The 22,870-nt window shown below is 23.3% G+C and overlaps 3 protein-coding genes across 3 annotated transcripts; 2 read left to right on the forward strand and 1 right to left on the reverse strand.

The window, feature by feature from the left end:
* Positions 1-1,091: 1,091 nt before the first annotated feature.
* On the forward strand, positions 1,092-17,315 carry PCHAS_0108200 (nucleoporin NUP637, putative; the record flags this gene model as incomplete). The annotated part of the gene is made up of 1 exon (XM_016797940.1): positions 1,092-17,315. One exon carries the CDS (start codon positions 1,092-1,094, stop codon positions 17,313-17,315), a length of 16,224 nt encoding a protein of 5,407 aa, XP_016653000.1.
* A 586-nt stretch (positions 17,316-17,901) lies between these two features.
* On the reverse strand, positions 17,902-19,606 carry PCHAS_0108300 (zinc transporter ZIP1, putative; the record flags this gene model as incomplete). Its single annotated transcript, XM_016797944.1, has 7 exons — positions 17,902-18,042; positions 18,172-18,236; positions 18,322-18,409; positions 18,516-18,634; positions 18,769-18,910; positions 19,006-19,057; positions 19,197-19,606. 7 exons carry the CDS (start codon positions 19,604-19,606, stop codon positions 17,902-17,904), a joined length of 1,017 nt encoding a protein of 338 aa, XP_016653001.1.
* Positions 19,607-21,086: 1,480 nt separating this feature from the next.
* Positions 21,087-22,596, forward strand: PCHAS_0108400 (citrate synthase-like protein, putative; the record flags this gene model as incomplete). The annotated part of the gene is made up of 2 exons (XM_741109.2): positions 21,087-21,294; positions 21,476-22,596. The coding sequence occupies 2 exons, from the start codon at positions 21,087-21,089 to the stop codon at positions 22,594-22,596; spliced, it is 1,329 nt and encodes a 442-aa protein (XP_746202.2).
* Positions 22,597-22,870: the final 274 nt, after the last annotated feature.

A 22,870-nucleotide genomic window follows, 5' to 3' on the forward strand; every position in this document is an offset into this window, starting at 1 on the left:
TTATTATATATAAAGTATCTTATAATTTTTAATAAAGAAAAATAAGTTCGTTCTACGCAATGAAAAGAAAAATGAAATAAAAAAAAATCCATATGCAGAAATTATTATTATGTATGTATTCATTATATATGCATATTAATTAAAAAGCTTCACGTGGAGGTAAAAAAAAAAAATAAGGATATAAGAATAATACATAAAAAAAATACTTATGTATATATTCATCATTTAGTAATTATATATATTTATATATTTTTTCTATTTATGTAATTTATTTAATTATATATGCTTATATGGATTATTTAATTTTGTATCTATATTTTTTTCACAGAACAGAATATTAATGGCTTTTAAAAATACATTTATTATTCATTTTGGCCATTTATTTTATAAAGGGAAATACGTATAAGTATTATATAAGTATAGTATGTATTTATTAAATGAATAGTATGAATACTTATATATGAATTTTACATATTTCCGTATATTTTCATTCATATAAAATTTATACTTATTACTTTTTTGCTTACAAAAAGGCTAGTTTAAATGTCAGATGGTTGCATATGCATTATATTGACAGTTAGCGAAAAGCATTTTTGTAAAAAAACAAACAAGCAAATAATGTATTCATATATATTATTTGCTCTGTAACTGTATGAATGTAAATATCTGCATATAATTTTTTCTTTTTGTTTAAAGTCATAAGTAATAAGTGAAAAACAATCATAGCACCATTTTTTTATTTCCCTGTCATCATAAATTGGGTATAATATATATATTTTGTTTAACTCTCTTTGCACACATACATATGTATGAACTTGTTTTAGTCATATATTGCTTAAATAGTAAGTTTATTTTGTAAATAAATAATTGTGTAGCAATCACATTTCATCAGATTAACAGCTTTATATGGTTCCATAGTATTTTCCAAAACTTAAGATGAAAACAAGAGTATGCCCTTAAAAATATTGTACAAATAGAAATATGTAGTTACAGAATTTTTTTTTATATAAATAATTTTGATAAAATAACATATGCATTATATATGTAGAGACGTGGATGTTAATCAGTGAATTATTTCCACTTGGAGGTTTATGAATAATCTCATGAAAAATATGAATATTCCTGAAGGAAATAGTAAAATAGGGGGAGGAGGAAAAGTTGAAGAATCAAGAGGAAAGGATAGTAACAAAAAAAAAAATGATGAACATAACACATCATTTTATTATGAAGTATATCACAAACTTAAAATTTATTATGAATATTCCATTAATGAAGAAGAAAGAAAAAATAAATGTTTTTTAAAAAATAAGAATCCCTTAAACGAAGTAACAAAACTTCAAGATGAGCTAGTAACATTTTTTGATACAAATATTGAATTATTTTCAAATCCTTTTTATTTCTTAAATTATGAAGAAGATAATAATATAAATAAAATTGATTTAAAGAATTATTTGGGAACAAAATATCCTAACCTATTAAGTCTTATGGAAGATATAATAAAATGCTCGTTAATAATAAATAGGGATGTGTATTATGTATGTGACTTATTTAATGAGGTTTACAAAAAAATTGAAAAAAATAATATACACACAGAAATAAGTAAAACCATATATATCAATGAAGTATTAAAAGAATGTATTGAAAAGGAAAACTTAATTATTATGATATTTTTAGAAATTTTGAGATATATAAATAGAAATGAAAAGATTGGAATAACATTAGATGGTGATAAAAAATCAATGAAGCATGAATATTTTAGTGAAAAGGAAGATAATTATACAGATAGTGAATTAAAAAAAAATGAAGAAGTAAAATCATCTAGTGATAATAGTTCATTAACTAATAATTCTTTGGCTAGCTTAAATATTTCTAAAAAAAAAAAAAAAAAAAATATTAATAATAAAAAAATAGATGGAGATAAGTTTTCCTATTATATATTAGTTAACTTAACAGAGAATGATTTTGTTGAAAATTTATTTTTAGAAATTGATAAAATAATTAAATTTTTAATAAAATTTGATGGAATATGTGATAAAACTGAATATGTATTTAATTATAAAACACATAAAATAAATATATTATTTAATTTGCTCGATTTATTGTTTTTATATTTTTCTAAATTTCATGCAAATATAAATAATATATCAGCAATTTTTAAATCAATAAACCATTTGGTTTCAACAAAATATTTTGATTTTATATCAACAGATTATTATGTTAAGGAGTTAGACAATCTTTTATTTTTAGAGTCTCAAAAAAAAAATAAAAAAATTATTAAATATATAAGAAATATTAAAAATAATAAACTTATTTCACAAGCGGATGATTATTATAAGTTAGATATAAATATATCAGATTCAGCTTTGAACAAGCTTGATGATTTTGCTGAGAATGGATTAAACCCTTCTGTTTCTAAGTCTCTTAATTTTGAAGCATCTACTGGTTTACCAAAGATAAATCAGCCATTAGCATCTGGAGTTACAAGCACACAAGGACAAAATGTAAATACTTCAACTGGTATTGGAAATGTAAGTAATGTACCGAATATAGTTGTAACGGGTTCTAACGAAAATTTGGCAAACATAAATCAAAGAACCCAAAATCCGTTAGATGTAAATTCATTAAATAAATTGGGTAGTAATATGTTGTCAAACAATCAGATAAATTCATCTACTTTTCATTCTGAAATGAATAATCTTGGAGGTCGAACTAGTGGAAATACGATAAACGCTCAAAATAAATATGGAATGAAAAATAATATATTTAATAAATGTTTAGATTGTACTGGGTATTGGTATAGTTGTAATTGTAGTTTAAACAATTTTGAGAAGTCTAGCCTTACATTATCAACACAGATAAGTTTATTATTAATATTATGCTTACATCCAAATATAGATAGATATGTTTATGAAAAAAGAAAAAATATAAAAATAAATAATTCAGCATCTCCAGATGGTACGAATATTGGTGCACAATCATCGGGTAAAGAAAATATAAATGATCTTTTAGAATTGAAAAAAAAACAAATAGATTTTGATAATTTTCATACACCAATAATATGGAAATATAATTGTATGAGTACAGAAAAGGATTATAAGCATCTAATGGGAATGAAAAATAATTATATGATTAGTGAAAGTTATATCACTGAAAATATATCATATTACTATTCATTTTTTAGTAAAATCAGTGACGCCAAAAAAAAAAAAAAATATAATAAGATTGAAGAAAAACCTGTTGAAGAATTTTGGAATGATAAAAATATTCAAGATGCATCTAACAATGGAATCACTGGATCTTCTTCTACATCTGATTCAAACATTTTAATGTTAAAATTTGTTATAGGTTTATTTATTAATAGTAAAGAAGATATATTTTCATCCATATTTGATGATAATATATTTAAACTTTTATACAATTTTATTTTAAAAAAAATTTCAAGTTATACCTTAATAGGAAATTTAATTTTCCATTTATTTCACAGTATTTTTTTATCATCATTTATAAAAAATGGAAGAACAACAGATTTATGGAATACATTTATAGATAGTCATATAAAACGTGATTTTAATTTAAGACGTAAAAAAAAAATAGATAATAAAGATGTAAATATATCTAAGGATCCACTTACGAGTTCAAGTATTAATAAAGCAAGTTATATTCAAGATGATATGGTAATTCGGCCAAATTTTGATGGCATTCCTCGAAACATAACCCAACATAGAATGGGATCAGATTCGTTGTTAAATAGAACTATTCAGAATCCATCAGATCTTTATATGCATCAAAATTCGTATCGTAGTGTCCACAACAATATAATATATATATATAAGAAAAAAGGTGAATGTATAATTGATATATTAATATTTTTAAAAATATTATGCACAAATTATCCACGTTTAATTACAAAATATGTATGCATCTTAAAAAATATAATAAATAGATATCATTCAAGAATTATGGAATTTTCAGAAATTGATGATACATTCTATCATCATAATTTAGAACAGATTCATGAAGTGGATAATAGTGGAAATAGAGGTGGTTCTAATAGAGGTTTAAAAAATGATCATGACAAATATTCGCAATTAAAAGAAAAAAAATATTATAATATAAATGAAGAAAGACGAATGATAATAATGAAATATAGAAGTTTAAAATTGATAGCAGAAGAAAAAATGAAAATATGTATTGACTTTTATTCAGATATATTTGTTCAAATTTTAGATTTTGCATCTGTTTTATGTAATAATATATATGATTTAAAAATTATTGAAAATGTTGTTATGTGTTTTAAAACACCTTTAACAGCTAATTTAAATATTTTTAATTTAATTAAAAAATTATTTAATCAATTTACTTGTGCATTGAATGGCAAATTCAATGAGTTTTCTAAAATCACAAATAAACAACATATATATGAGAAAACACGTGGAAATACAAAATCAGGACTTGTTTTAAATAACAATTTTAATATAATAGATGATGAAACATCTAATGATATAACAAATAATGGGTTCATTGATTCTATAAATATAGATGCATCTAATAGTGGTCAAATTAGTGGAAAAAATAGTAGAGATTTATATAGAAATGTATTTGGAAGAGGTGCAAATATTTCAAATACTCAGAATGTAACAACGGGTTCAAATAATAATGCAAGTTTATTTTCACCTTATAAAGATGCAAATGGAAAAAATGGAAATGGTGATGAAGAATATGAAGATGGAAATGATTACAGATATGATGATGATGATGATTATTGCTCTAATGCATATTTTACATACATAAATTATTTTAAGTTAAATCTGTTAGAAAAATTATTTGAACAAAATAATTATCTTAAAGAGATTTTAAAAAATAATAATGTTATGGAATATCTTGAAAAGAATAATGCTTATTTAAGAAATTTGATAAAAGAGAATTATCTTGTTGAAAAACATATAAATGATAAAAAAATTTTTAAAAATTATGCATCTAATTTAGATGCATATAATAAATTACTTTCTTATGAAAATGATTATACAGCATCTGCTAGAGATGCAAATAAAATATTACAAGACATAGAACAAAGTAATAATAAACTCAAACTATTTTTAGATTTCAAAGGAGTGACATCATTATTTGGAGTTCAAATAAATCCAATGTCAGATGTAGGAGGGTTGCAAAATAATTTAGATCCTAACGCATTGGCACTTCAAGGTTCGATGTCCAATTTTTTAGAAAATCTACTTGAAGAAAAAAATTGTATAAATTATTTATTGGCAGACAATAAAGTAGCAGAAAATCTGTTAAGAGAAAATAATATATTAAAGTATGAATATAATAAATATAATATGATTGATTTGTTTTTTAAAAATAAAATAGAAGAGAGTCAGCTAGATAATATAAAAAGTATAATGCTTACTGAATATAATGTAAATAAAATATTATCTTATGAAAAACGATTTAAAATATTAAAAACAAATTTTGATGGATCCTATAATAATAAAGAAGCTATAAAAATATTCTTTGAAGATAATAAAGAAGCAATAAATTTTTTTAAAGATAAAAAATATGAGCCCCCTATTTTTAAAGATGATGATTCAAGTTCATTAAATGAAAATATTATGAACAGAGCTAAAGTAATTTTAAAAAGAGAATTAGAAGATGATTCAAGAAGTTATATAGATGCAAGATATTTATTAAATAATATTTTTGAAAAAAGATTCTATCCATATAATTGTATAAAGATGTTAGAAAAATGTTTACTATTCCTATCATCTGTTAATAATAATAAATTATGTTATTACATGCCATTAAATAAGAATTTATTAGTAGACTACATTTTATTAGAGCAATATGAAAGTACTAGTGGTAATACAACAGGTGGTGGACCTATTGATATAGCGAATATGCATTTACAAGAAAATAATAATATGAATAAATTATTTCCAGATGAAGATGAAAAGAACCCATTTAGAATCCGAAATAAAAAATATAATAATATGATATCTTTGATAGATACCCAAAATTATACAAATACAACTCAATTTAAAAATGTATTTATACATAATTTAAATATGCATAGTAATAAAATATCACAAGATAAACATAAAATTGTTAAACATTATAAAACATTACATCTGTTAGATATGTTATATGAAATAGTTAAAACAAAAGGGAACTCATCTTTAGATTTATTAAATTTAAAATGTTTATCTCTTGAAATATTATGTTCAAGTTTTGTAAAAAATTCATCATCTGCTTTATCAGTTCTTTGTACTATCACAAATGTCTTTCCTGATATATTTTTAGATGTTGTAAAACAGTTTAAAGAACAAAATGATAACCTAAAAAAAAAAATCGACTTATTAGATAAAGAAGCAACTATCGAAAATTCAAAATATAAGAAGGTAGATCAAATGACAAATAATTTATCAGTTCCAAATATTAATCTTAAGGTTATTATTATATTTATGAAGTGTGTTAATTTCTTACTTTATATGATTGGAATCAAAAGAAAATTTAATATGTCATTAACAAAAATATGGTACTTCTTTAATAACATTGAAAAAATTGAAGAGATAGATCTTAAAATGAAATCAAAAAGGTCAACAAATCCAAATTCAAATAGTAAGACAAAGAATTCTGCATTCTTTGATATTTTTTATAATTTTGATGACTTTTTCGATGAAATTGATAACGAACAAAATAGTGAAGATGCAGAACAGGATCAAGATGTGGATAGTAATGATCGAGTATTTAATATTTCAAATTTAGATGGATCAAATAATATAGGTAATGACTTAATTGGAAATAAAAGTAGTGTAGAAAGGGAACGAAAAAGGAATGCAAAAAATATGAAAAATAATTTAGAACAAGGAATGAATAATAATAATACTATTGGAGGTAGTAGTAACGAAATAAATGCAAATGATTTTGAAGATGGTGAAAATAATGATATATATGAGAAATGTTTAAAAAAGAAATTAATGATATCAGATGATGATAAAAATGTTTGTAAGCATCTAATTATTTTAACTAACTATATTGTTCAGAATATTTTTTATAATTTAATAAATAATTTTATTTTAAAAAAAATAAGGGATCAAAAATATGAGGCAGAAGACTTTTTAGATGAAAATATTAAATTAGAAATTTTTATGAACAAGCAAGAAAATTCAATGTTTAAAAGGAGATATAATTATTATATTAATAAATCAAAAAATATTGAATCACAAATTATTACTATGCAAAATGATGTAAATACTAACACATCTAATATATATCAAATTGAACAAGTACTTAGACAAAATAATATAACTTTTGAGCCTTATATAAATTCTCAAAAAATGTTTGATAAAGCTTTTTCATCAAATTTGGGTGGCAATTTATCTACATCTATCCCTACAAATTCTATGAACCCATTTTCAAGCAATCTTGGTATCGGAGCATCTACATCTCAATTAGGCACAACCTCATTAGGTTTAGGAAATTCAAATACCATGTCTTTGTTTAAACAAGATAATAAAGGAACCAATTTCTCAAGCATGTTTAATAGTGGGAATACTCAAACTAATGCATTAAGTGGAGGATCAGCTCTTAATACATCTAATTTTAACACCTCTAGTAACCTTTTGAATCCATCTCAAGCAAACACCCCAGGTCATTCTGTTATGGATTCTCAAAGAACCATGTTTGCATCTACATCAAGATTAGTTTCGCCATCTCAAGAAACACTAGGATTAAATAGTGCATCTAGTAATACACTCCGTGACCCATCGAATGCTTCTTTATTTAATACAGCCAATTCTTCTAGCAATAATTTATTTAAACCACAAACTGGATTAAATATGTTTTCTTCTAACAATTCAGGACCCAATAATTCCAACTTATTTTCAGCTAACCAGTCAAACACAACAGGATTATTTGGGGGTTCAAATGTGGGAAATACTGGTTCTAATATGAATGATTCTAGAGGTAGTAACATATTTGGGTCGAATATGCAAGCTAACAAAACGAATCCAGCTAGCTCATCATTTGGAAGTATGTTCAATCAAACAGCAGGCACATCTAATACAGGTGGCAATTCTTTAGGATTAGGTAGTGGATTTGGTTTGGGTTCAAGACCAGGAATGAATACAAGCAATAATTTAATGTTAAATAATATGGGTTCTAAAAATACTCAATTAGGAACAACGCTTGGTGCATCTACGAGTGCATCTCTTTTTGGAGCAAATAGAAGTGGGCCAACCTTAACAAATAATAGTGTATTTTCCAGCACCACAAATACAAATAATTTATTGAATCCTAGCCAAAATAATAGCGGTTCTAGTCTATTTAATAAGAGTCCATTAGGTACATCTAACACGATGTCAAATAATAGTAATTTATTTTCGTCAACAACTGGATCTACATCTTTATTTGGATCAAATACAACTCCCCAAACCTCAACATTTGGAAATGCAACAAACAGTATGACACAAACTACATCATCGTCTCTATTCAATAACACTTTTGGATCTCAACAAAATAATGCTGGATCTAATAATAATTTATTGGGTCTATCATCAACGGGACAAGGAATGAATCAACAATCGTCCCTCTTTAGTAATAATAATAATATGGGATTCTCAAACAACTTGATGGGAAATAGCGGAAGTAATTCATACCTGTTTGGAAATGGAACCAATCAAAATCTTATGAACAATAATACAAGTTTATTTAATACAGGAAATATTTATTCGCATCTAGGAAATGAACAAAATAATTTACAAAGCATATTAAATAGAGAAGGTATTCAAAATATAACGCAATTAAAAGAATATTATGAAGAATTGAAAATAAAAACAAATGTATTAAATGCAGAAATATATAAAAGTAAAATGGAATTAAAAAAAAACGAATATAATTTACAAAAAGAAAAAAAAATTCAATTGATAAAGGAAAAAAAACTAAGATATATGAAATCTAAATCAGATATAAATTTTAAAGAAAAGGAAATGTATATATTAATAATTTTAGTATTTATGTATTTTAAATTAATATTAAAAGGTCCTTTACCATCAACAAAAAACAATAAAAAATTAAATGCAGTAATGAATGAGAGATATGATTATTTATGTGACTTTAGACCTACTATGTATTTATTTGAACAGATACTAGGAGAATCAAATAGATTCATGAATACATTTTTTAATATAGTATTTTTAGATAATATACTTCATGAAGAAAATAAAAATTTAGAAAAGATTATATCAAAATATAAGAATGATTCAAATTATATTACTATATATAATAAAAAAAAAACATTATATAAAAAAAATATAGGAACAGAAGATGAAAATGATATGTCAGAACAATTTAACGATTTAAAAAATGGCGAACATAATTTATTTACAACTCTTACACCTGAAGCTTATTATAAAAAAAAAATGGAATATATTACTTGTTCATATTCAAAGGAAAATTATAATAATATACTTTTTCATAAAATAAAATCATTAGGGTTAGGCATTTTAAAGATTCTATTTGAACGAGATGTTTTATTTATACATATGTACAACCAATGGAAAAATGAAAAAATATTATATGAAAAAATAAATAAATTTCATTTAAATTTTAATACTATAAATAATAATGGAGCAAATAATATGACAAATTCAAATGTAAATGATTCTACATCTGGATCATTATTGAATAATAACAATTTTAATATGCTTACTACAAATTTGAATGATGTAAATTCGAGAGGGGATGAACAGATAAGGGAAGGTATAGAAGCTGGTGCATCTACTGGTGCAGATGGAAAAGAAATAAATTTTACAGAATCATTATGTACACCTATATGTGTACACAATTTTTTATTTAAAAATATTAATATAAACTCTAGTACGACTTATCTAATTTTATTATTAAAAAACTTTTTCCGTAGTAGTGAAATTAATAAAATAATTATATACTTTATTTTACAAATTATTATACGAGACACAAAAACAACAATCAATATATTAAAACGAGATGCAGATTCGTTTAATTATTTAAAATATGCATTAAAGAATTTATTTATATATAATCTAAATCAACAAAAATTTAATAACTCCTATATTATATCAAATAGAGAAATTAAGATGCAAAACATTTTGAATAATTTTATTGATATTCCTTTAATGTATTATTTAAAAAAAAAAAATAATATGAAAACAAAATATTCTATGGCAAATCCTCGAAAAAGCAGAGAGCTTTATGAACGATCTAAAAAGAATCCCGTGTCAGGAAATGAAGTTTTAAATACATCAAATTGGTTATCATACATTAATAAGCACAATGGTGGAAATAATGAAATAGATGATGTTGATATGGATTACCAAGGTGAGAAAAATAAATTTAAATCTGACGATCCAAATTTAGGTTTAAAAACAAAAGAACATGGAAATTATTTATTTGATGAAGCTGAAGAAGGAAATTATTTAAAATATATGGACGGTGATAGTACAAATAGTTCATATAGTAGTTACAATAGTGAAACTAGCGATAGTGAATATAAACAAGTAGACAATTTCGAACATGGTGGACATACAGGATTAAATGATGCTTATGGTTTAAGAAATGAAATGGTATTAAAATATAAAAACTTTAAATTAAAAAATTCAAAACGAAATAAATCAAAATATGTATATGATTATTTATCTGATAGTGACCTAATTGATACTATAAAAAGTAAAAAGATATGTATATTTTATGACAACAAGGAGAAAGATGAAGAGAATGATAATCTCACATTTTATAATTTATCATCGGAAAATATAAATGATAATTATTCAAAAAATGATTATTATAATGAAATAAAATCAGTTAATTATAATATAACAGGTTTTTGTAGTTCTTATAATTTCTTACCAATAAATAATTTTTATACAGAAAAATATGACTTTATAGAAAATGAACTTGTTTATATGAGCGATTTAAAATTATATTTTTACATCAAATCATTTAAAAGACATTCTTATTTTACTAAACTTTTAAATATCGAAAAGGTTAGTCCTACATCTGAAAATGATAAATATAAAACGAACATAACAGAAAATAGAGACATTAATGAAGATAGTGATTATGGGATCAAAAAAAATAATTCTGCATCTCCAAATTTGAGGCGAAACAATTTTGATTATTTTTCTGCAACACCAAATAAAAAAATAATAATAAATGAAAATGATAACAATATAATAAGAGGACAAGGTAGTGAAAATAAGGATCTAAAATTTCCAGGCAATAATAAAACAGAATCAGATGATGAACAAAATGATGTAGAAAAGATTGTTGAAGAAGAAATTAAAGTATTCGATTTTTATAATAAATTAAATAAGCTTAATGAGAATATGCTATTCCCTAACATATTTTATGATAGTAGAGGTGATAAAATGAAATATATAGAATATATTAAAAAAGTAGCCGAACGAGAACAAAAAGAAAATGATGGGAAATATAAAAACATATTAGGGCCAATAAATAATATATTAAAAACACAAAAAAATGAAATCGAAAAACAATTATCTATAGAATTAAGAAAAAAATATATTTATATTAATAATGAATATTGCGAATGGATTGAATTAAGTCATTTGTTAAATGTAGATATAGATTATAATGATATACGAGGTGGTTTAAATAAAAATAATAGCGTTTTAAATAATTATAGTAGAATCCCAATTACAAAATTGATTTTATATTTTTACGAAATTATTACAAGAAAATTTTTATTCTTAAACAATTCAGATTCATTAATTGAAAGTTGTGTCTTGTCATTATTAGGTTTATCATTTATTCCTTCGAAACAAGTAGATAAAAAAAATATAATTACAAGTATTGATGAATCACTTGAATTAGAAGAACATAGTTTCTTAAATTCGTTGATAAAAAATGTAATTGTAAATTTTTCAAACTATGACCATATATCAGAAACAATTAAAGTAGGCTATAATAATAACATTGTTGATGTTCCTGGGCAAGATAAAGAGAAAAAAAAACGGCTACTAACAAATGAAGAATCAAATAGATTCGATTTTGAAGATGATATACTTATTAATGAGGATGAAGAAGAGAGTGTTCAAGGAAATTATACAAACAAAATTGATAATGAAAATAATTTTTTTAATAACGAAAGTTTATATAAAATGGAATCGGGGATAAGCAATGATAGTTCAAAAATTGTATTATTAAATAAGAAGAGAAAAGATTATTATAAAAAAAATATATTCTTAAATAATTCCAATAATTTAAAGCAATATAATACATTTGAAAAGAATATATATTTTATAAAAAGTTTAAATATTATATATATGATGTCAAAAAATAAAAAAATAAAAGAATATATAATAAATTTAATAAACACAATGTGGTATAACAAATATAATGTATTCTACTACATTACTCAAAATGTAAACATAGATAAATTAAAGGATACTGAAAAAATTATATTTTTCAAAGTATCATTACACATTTTAAATATATTTATTCCCATACTAGATCATATCCTAAATAACATAGATAAACATGTTGGTAAATTTATTAATTTAAGTTTCCCAAATGATAAAGAAGATAATAATTCAGTAGAAGTATTTGAATCAGCTGATAATAATACACCTAATGAATCGGCAAACAAAAATAATAATACAGGCCCACAAAAATATTGTAGCATATTTCATATAATAAATAAAGATAATTTTAATGAACGAAAAAATTTATTTGAATTTTTAAATCCAATATTTACATTTGATAATGTTCAGAACTTTATAAATCATTATATTAATATTGTAAAAAATTATAATGATAATTATTTAAAGCATTATATTTATCACTACTACTTATTTAACTACGATTTTGAGTTTCAAAGAATTTACAACTATTCCAATTTAGAGCATATACATTATATAAAAAATAATAAAGCATCCAACGAGATAAATGAAAAATGTTTTGACACGAAAGGTGGGATTAATGAATATAATAAAAAGAATGTGCATTTGTTATATACAAATATAATAAATGTGTATGTCAACTTTTGTAAAATACTTAATAGTTATAAAGCCAACGATACTAATGCCAATTTTACGTTTAGTAATCCAAAATATATGGAAAATGATATGAACAATGGTGAGAGTTGTAATATTGTCGATGATCTGAAAAATAAGATATTAAAACCAATGCATATGGAAAATGAAAACGGATTTAATTTTGAAGACTTGAATGAAATCATAGGAAATAAATCTTACTTATTAAAATTTTTAGATAATTATTATTTAAGTGATGAAACATCTAATGAAACACAAAAAGAGCATCTTGAAAAAAACGTATATATTTATAATAGTATAAATTATTTAAATATAAATTATAAAAATTGGCTACTTGTTTATAAAACATATATAGAAAAAATAACATATCTCGTTGATTTAATTTTAAAAATAAAAAATAATACTATAAAAAAGAAAATATATTATTTAAAAAATTATTTTTATATAGTTAATAATATACAAAGACATTTAAAAAATGTAACAAGCTTAATAAAATCATCACATTATATAAATTTTAATATTCAGATTACTCCAATTCTGTTTATTGTTTATTTATTTATAACTATATTCTTTTTATCACATAATAATAAGTTTGCATTTAGATATTTGTCTTGTATTAATAAAGGTTTTCACAATCTATTTAAGGGAAAGAATATGCTTGATTTTAAAAATTCACAAAATGCGGATGAAGAGGAAGAGGAAGAAGACAATGAAAAAAATAATAGCAACCCAAGTGGTGATACAATAAAACAAAATAAAAAAATAAAATTTTATGATGAAATAAATGGTTCTAAGAAAGCTGGAAAAGAATCAGATGCACATCTATATGATAACGATGAATTTAAAATTGATCATTTGAAATATAACAAAAAGTTGAAAATGTCTTCTGTTTTTTCTAAGCAAATATTAACAAGAGAATTTCAAAATAATATAATAAATATTCCTAAAACGTATAATCAAGATGGTAGTACAAATTTAATTAACAGCTTTGATAAGAAAACAGGAATGGGATATAACAATGGTGATTCATTTATGCATGGTAATGGAATAGAAGCTATTTTAAATTTACAAAAAGGTGAACTATATAAATCTGGATTTTTTATTAACAATGGATATAATAATCATGTAGGTTCAAAAAATGCTGGTGAAGATAAACTATATTATGATATACATAGTGAATATTATAAATTGATTTTAAAAAGCAATGAGTTTTTTGGAGACCTACTACAGCTTCTAATAATTTTAATAACTAAAAAACATCCAGTTTTAAATAAATATACAATTATATATATATATGAATGTTTATATACATTATTAAATATATATCATTATAGTTATACTTATGCTGAAAAAGAATATAATGCAAAAAACAATAAAAATATGTTTATATCGCTAATTAAAAGGATTGATCAAGATATTTTAAATGAGTTTATCAGTACGTTATTTACTGATTCATATAAGAATTTCTTTACAAATAGTAATTCAACTATTCCAATCTATTTTTACAATAATATATATAAATTTATAGATTATAATACAGAGATATTTATGATGAAAAACAATGAAGATCTAGCTGACGGTGCATCTATTTTAGAGCCCAAAAATAGAATGACAATGAATAATTTTATAGATTCAGATGATAGTGATATAGGAAACTATTTTATGAATAAAGAACAGAAGCATATGAAAGAAAAAAAAAAAAAAAAAGTTCATTTTGCAGATTCAGAACCCACAAAAATTGGAAATACAAATAAAGTAGATGTAAATATGAGTGGAGAAAATGCTGGACTTATAAATATAAATTTTAAAAATAATTTTGAAAATAAAATTCATTTAAATAGTAGAAGCTTAAATTTATATGAAGAAATATATTGTAGTAATTTTTTATATAACAAGAATGATTTGAACTTGCTTAGTATAAATTTATTAATATTTTTATTAACAAGGATAGGTATATATGAAATAGATATAAAAATTGATGAAAACAATGTAAAGAATTTAATAAAAGGAAACTTATTTATATTTAATAAGAATGCTGAAAATGAAAATGAAAATAAAATATTGCACACATGCTTTTTACTAAGTGCATTATGTGATACATCCTATATTAACGAGTTTGTTTCAAACGAAGATTTATTTAGTTTATTTTTAAAAAGCAATATATTTAATAATTTATATGAATATAAATTTAACTACCTATCCAATAGTATATCATTTTTAACGTTCCCTACAAATTTTCTTGAAAATAAAAATATATATATACCATTGCCAATGCTAATTATATCCTATATCACCGTCATTTTAAAAGTTGTTGATAAAAAAGGATTGCAATTATTTAATTTAATAGGAAAATGGATAACCAAAAATATCAGCATTTTTACAAATCATTTAATAGTTAATAATTATCTTATGAAATCCCATGAAATAGCTCATGAAATAAATAATTTTACAACATACAATCACAATCTTGTATATAAATGTTTATGTTATGCATCTACTTGTAACTTTACAAAAGAACCATCAAGCAGTACTACTAACTCACCAACTAGGCCTCTAAACTTTTCTCAAACATCTACAACAAATGTAAGATCGAGTAAAGAAACGGATCCAAATGCTAGCAAAAGAAATACAGAAAATTTAATAAATCATGCAGATGTGAAACTTGTTAATTTAGATATAATATATTCTAGTACATACTATTTATTAAGGTTATATAAAAATTATCTTTTATATATACATCAAAATTATTTAAGTTTAAAAAAGTTGCAAATTGTTGAAAATATTAATAAAAGAAAAAAAAATAAATCGAAAAAAATAAAACAAAACTTGACATATATGGAAGATGAAATGATTAATAAGAAAGGAAATATAGGAGGAATAGATGGTTCGAAAAATATATCTAGCTCCGAATTTAATGATGAGAATAGTATGAGCAATGGAGTACCAATACAAAAACAAAATTATCATGGAAATAATTATGATACTAATTATTCTGAATATGAAAGTGATGAAAACAGCGATTTTAGTGATGATGACGATAGTGAAAGTCAAGATAATGATGATGAAAATATTCGAGGAACAGATTCAATAAAATCTAATTTTTCTAAATTAATAAATTCTGTATATAATAATAAGAATAGTCAATTTATAATTGGAAATTATAATGATCAAAATGTGTTTAATAATAATAATATAAACAATATTTTAGGAAACACTAGTAGTAGTGGGTTTATTGAAAATAATTATTTTTATATAGATAAAGGATTAAGTTTTGAATTTAATGAGATCTCATTAAATATCTGTAACATAATAAAAGAACATACATATATACTTCAATATGTTAAAGATTTATTAAATATTTTATCAATTTTTGTTATATATGACATAAGTTTAAGAGATGAAAATGAATTGGTGACAACCGATATAGATAGCCATAAAGAAAGTAGAGGAGATAATTATCTAAATACTAAAGGTGATAACAATATTGATGAAAATAACTTTAATTATGACACAAGAGAAACAAGAAGAAAAAATATAAGAACACATAGAATATTACAAAATATCATTCCTAAATATTCAATAAAATTTCATTGTATTAATTTATGTTTAGATATAATTGAATATGATATAGGTATTTATGATGAGTATGTACAACAATATAAAACAAAATATTACGAATATATAAAAATAGTTTTAAAAGTATTTATGAATACTTCCTTTTATTATATTAATATTATTAAATATGAAAATAAACATATGTTAAAAAGTGTATCTATGGCAATGAAGAAATTAACTAACATCATTTTCTTTCTATTAACCAACTTGACAAGGAAAGAAAAAACAACAGATGAAGATAAAAAGAAACATGCTTTATTAAATAAATTTTTATATGATAAAAGTGGATATAAAAAAAATGCACATGAAATAACAACAGAATTATTTAACTGTGAAGATAATATTTTTACTGATAAAAAAAGCTCATTAGATAATATTAAAAAGTTTTTGGAAAATACAGAAATTGATATACATGTTTTAAAAAAAATATTAACATGCATTATTTATTTTACCTTTGCTATGCTAAATAATCAAAAAGTAAATAAAATTAATATTGAAAATATTAACCTTAATCATATTAATAAAATTAATTTGAAAAAAATTGCAAACACCTACTTGGAAAATAACAACATCTTAAAAGTCTTTACATTTATATTACAACGATCGACTCAGATTTATTACCTGTTGTACAACTACGCAATGGAGTCGTAACGCTCTATCCCTATAAGGTGGGCAAACGACAGCCCTTTACCAGCCTTGTGAATTGTCACGCCAATGCGCCTCGACCCAATGGCATTTGTCCTTTCCCTTGCCATCCTCGTTTTTCTTCCATTTTTCATACATGCTTATTTTGCATTTTTTTGTAAATTTAATAAATTTAATATTAAGAGAAAAATAGTTTTAAAAACTTTACAAAACTGTAACACACAAACACAATTATTTAAAAAAAATTAAAAATGAATTTTTTAATTTCATATTATTAATAAACAAATCTTGTATATAAGCACAAAAAAATAAATACAAGAAAAAAAAAAAATTTCTTTTATATAAAGAAATATTTTCTAAAGGAAATATGCAGTACCCCTGCATTGATAATTGTATATTTATGGGTTTATGTGTAGCTTCTCAAAATTGTATTTCCATTTGTTTTGAATAATTCTGTAATATAAAATTAGTGGTATATATTATATCCATAGAAGGGAACTATATATTTCTTGTCATCATATATTATGTAAATAAAAGTATTGAACATTTGTCGTGTTTATACATCTAGATAATTTTATCTTTCCATTTTTAATTAGTGTGCTCGTTGATGGGGTGCAATATGTGATGTACCATAAATTATTGAAAACGCGATTAAACATGATGAGCAAAAGCTGAGCCACTTAGAAAACCGAACCTTCCTCGGAAACTTCATTTGCATCTCGTTGAGAAGGATCTAAAAATGGCGAGGCAAAAAGGAAAGGGTATAAGTATGTGATAAATTGAAAGCTTGCAAAATTCTGCATAAATATGTACTACAATTTGTGTAGCAAGCTAATTTGTTTTACTCGTGTTTTAGTATTACCTCGCAACCAATAAAAAGTAGGGTCCCTATAGATACCGCATTTATTAAACATGTAATTTTTTCGCCTATAAAAAAAATAGAAATAATATGTGTTACATGAAAAGTGAAAATAGCCGATTACGAGATATGCCATATTTTTTGTTGGCCTACCTGACGATTGCACTAAATGCCCTACAATTATTCCAAGGGGTGATGAAAAAATGAAAATGAGAAGTAAAATTATCTTGAGGTTTTTGCTCTGGAAAAAAGAAATGTAAATGTGCATGTATATGTATGTATATATATAGGACGTATGCATGTGTAGTGGCAAAGCGCGCTATGCAGCCTTCTTTAAGTATTATTACAATGTGATTCCTGTTTAGGGAAAGGGAAACTGTAACTCCGGCTATCCACTTGTGTGACAAAATGCAAAATGTAGTTATAAAAACAAAATGAGCGTCATCAGACGTCCCGACAATCATTCCTGAAGGGAAAGAAATGGGAAGGAAATGACAAGAAAATATGGAGAGCTTAAATTATAATCAATGAATCGTTTGTACATAAAACGAAACAGTGTCATGGTAACTCATCAAACTTAATCGTGTTTTATTTGGTTACCTTCAATTCCAGAGTGTATAGCCAAGGAAATAGTTAAGAAAAAGGATTGTAATGCTAATACATCTAAAAATTTTGTAAAGCGATTTTTGTGGTTCGAGTGGTCGCCTTCGTGTGGGTGATAATATGCATCTGTGTTCATAGGCTTTAGAAAAAAAATATTGCAATGTGTGTATATCGAGCCGTTAGCATGAATTATATATATGTAGTAGATAAAATGCAATAATTATAAGAACGTACCATGTTGCGTATCTCGGTGTTAGGATTTTCTATGGTATGGTTCTCGACATTTCTGAAAAAGTGAAATAAAATAAAAATAATATAATAAAAGTAGGAATGTGCATGCAAAGTACAACTGCATGGATATTAACAAAATTTGAATTTGTATTTGTATTTGAATTTGAATTAAAATAGATTATGCAATTTTTTACATGATATGGTCATTGTCATCGGTAAATTTCACGGCACCATGGTCAACACAACAAAGACTGGTATCGGTGGGCAAAACATATTCTAAAGCTAGTTGCATGCAAAACCCCAGAAAAACAAAAAAAAATATAAACAGGGTTTTCATTTCAGGATCATGAGTCTTAAATATAGTAATATCATTATGGGAACTTGCAATGATAATTGTTTCTGGAAGTAAATGAAACATAACAATTGAAAAAATAAATCCCGCTCCAAAACAATTTAAGTTTGATAAAATATTCTTCACTTTGTTCTCATATTTATTTCTATTCCTCTTTCCAAACAAACCCAAAATATAAGGTATCGCACACCCCCCTGTTGCAACTGATAGAAATGCAAAAATGCAAATTGCTTTTGCCAAAAGTAAATCCATTTTTATGCTAAAGAAATACTTAGGCCCCTATATTACAGAGGGAAACTTCTTCGATTCGTGTAAATAAATAAATGTATTATAGTATATATTATAAATATATAAATAAATTTACATGTACATGCATGTGGCTTATCAATTTTGGGGGTCATGTATTTTTATATATCTATGCATACAGATAGCTAGGTATATCAATGATATATATATATATGTAACCATAGCTATTTATTATAAAAATTTAATGCATATTTTCCAAAAATAATTCATCATACATATTTAATTGTTTTCAAAAAATATGAACAAGTCATAATATTTTAAAAAAAAAAATAGCTATTAACATTACAAAATAAAAAAAAAACGATGATATATCGTGATTTACATAAATCGTGTATATATTCGTTTTTTTTACATTTTTTAAGAAAAATATATGGATTTGAAAACTAAAAAAATATGAATTAAAATATATTATATATAATATCAAAACAAATCACACTTAAATTAAAAAAAAATGAAAGTATAAAAAATAACCTGAACGTTAATCATCCGTATAGGGCTAAATACTACAGCTCCCCCTTTCATAAATCTATATATATAATATTTGCATATACATATTTAAATTTATCATATAAAATATATGTATATCAACTTAAGTAAATTGGTTAAAATAATATATCAAAAAATCATAACCTTTTATTTTTTTTATACTTTTTAAATGTTAACACGATTTCCTATTTTAATTTTTTGCAAAACATTGTAAATAAAAAAATATATAAATAATAAAATTAATATAGAACGACATCAACTAAAAATATATGTGCAGATCTGTTTATTTATTTTTTCGCTATAATATTGTATTTAGGATAGCAAATGATATGTGCTCATTTATTATTTTTTTTTTTTCATATATATTTCGAAGTAGATATATTTCATCGATGTTATTCATTTCTAAGCAAAGCCCAAAAAACAATATTTTAAATATATAATAAACATTAATGAAAGCGAATATTTGTATTATTATATACATGCAATATATTCATGAAATAAAAAATAATTGGATATATAGATAAAGAGAAAGAGAGCAAGCTATAGTTAAAATAAGGGTATACTGCATTATGCATTATTAGTGGCATACCGATAGAAAGGATTAGTTGCAAACCTCAATAAATATTATAAATATTAATTTAAAAAAAAAAAGGTTGTGGTTATTACATACATTTAGCGATCCATCATGTAGTTATATTATTTTTTTTTTATTTAAAGCTACACCAAAAAAGAATGTGTATTTACAACAGTTTTTATTGTTGTAATTTAAAATATATGATATGCGCATATTTATATGGTTGCAATTTTAACAAGACCAATATTTTGTGTGCACTATATTGTATATTTACTACACACACAAAAATAAACAACGATGAAAAATACAATTTTTCCACTGCTTTTATGAAACTATTTAAGGGTGGTTATATATATATTTTTTACTATGAATATGTTTAAAAAAAATATATGTAGGGTTTATGAAAATATGCTCCTATATTTAAAAAAAGAAAATATTAATTTCAAAAAAAAATATTTTTGTAATTATGAAAAGAATGATGTTAATAAGGTAAAATTTGTAAAATACAAAAAAGAGAATGGTCACACATTTTCTCATCTTTTTTTGGAAACAGAAATATATTTTGAATTCAAAGGTAATTTATAATAACCAAAACAAAAGAAAAATATAATAATCTCATGATTATAATTTCATATATATTTTTTTTGCATACTCTTGTTAAGGCGGTTCTCTACATTTATGGCAAAGCCTACAAAAATCTGACTATTTATGATCATATTTTTTTTATCTATCTTTTATTATTTTTGCATGAACAGGCAATGTATTTTATCGGGGACACAACTTAAAGAGGTTATGTGAAATGACGGCATTCGATGAGACTGTTTTTTTGTTGTTATACAAGAAATTACCAAACAGTACAGAACTTGATGAAAAGAGAAATTATTTAAAAAATGAATATATCCATTTTGTAGAAAATGAAAAAAATATTATAAAAATAATAGAAATGTTAAAAAGTAAGAATTTACTAGAACTAATTAGAATGTGTATATTAGATTTATCTTTAGTTGAAGAACATAATAAAGACATAAATTTAAATTATTATAAAATTTTAGCTATCTCATTAAGGTTATTATATATTTTTCATTTACAAAATGGTTTATGTGAAAACACGCTTACAGATAAAGCATATGATAATGTGTGCTTGTTTATACTTCAAAATTATTCGAACCATAACAGGTTATCAAATCATGTGTCAAAATTAGAATGTAATGAAGGTACGGGTGTAAACAAAATCGATGAGATGGTAGATAAAAAAGATAAAGAAAAATTGTTAAATGTTTTATTAACAGTAATATGTGAAAGTAACATAAATGAAAACATATTTTTATTAAGATTAATATCAAATATGAATGAAGAAAATAATTATTTTAATATATACTTATGTGCTATTACTTTTTATATAGACATATTTAAAAATATTAATTTTGATCTATCACTTAAATCGTTTTTAAATTTAGATATTTATTCAAAAAAACAAACAGAAGATGATATAAATGAACTAATTGGGGGCATACCAAATGTTGATTTATTTTTTTATAAAAATAATTTTTTTCTAAAAAAAAAAAATATTTTAAAAAAATATTTAACAGACTATTGCAATAGACAATCACAACAAAGTATAGATGCATTAAACCATTTCATCAAAATTGAAGACATGTTTTTTAAGCATAAAAATAAGTATCCATCACCTTATTATTATTCTATGATAACCTTTTATTTATTGAATATTCCAGTAGATTTATTACCAACGATATATTTTTTATCAAGACTTCCTAGTATTATTGCACACATCAATGAGCAAAAGCAAAATAAGAAAATTGTAAAATATTCATCGGCCTACGTTGGTAATGTGCCTACTGATATGTATCAGTCATGATATAAAATTGTATTGCAAACCTTATGAACAATTAAATAGTTGCATATTATTGTATTTGCTATATCTTTGATGTTTTTTTTTTAATGTAAACATTTTCCGTAAGATTGATCAAAATGTGTATCGAAATTTTAAGCATACACATTTTGTAACCATATAAAATGTTAATTTACATTTTTGCTATCTCATATTTATGCACAAGAGAGGAAGACAAACATGGGCTGCCTTCATCCATCCGAAATTTAGTTCGTTTTGTTTATAATCAGTTATATATTTC

Source organism: Plasmodium chabaudi (assembly GCF_900002335.3).
Source record: "Plasmodium chabaudi chabaudi strain AS genome assembly, chromosome: 1".
NCBI lineage: Eukaryota > Apicomplexa > Aconoidasida > Haemosporida > Plasmodiidae > Plasmodium > Plasmodium chabaudi.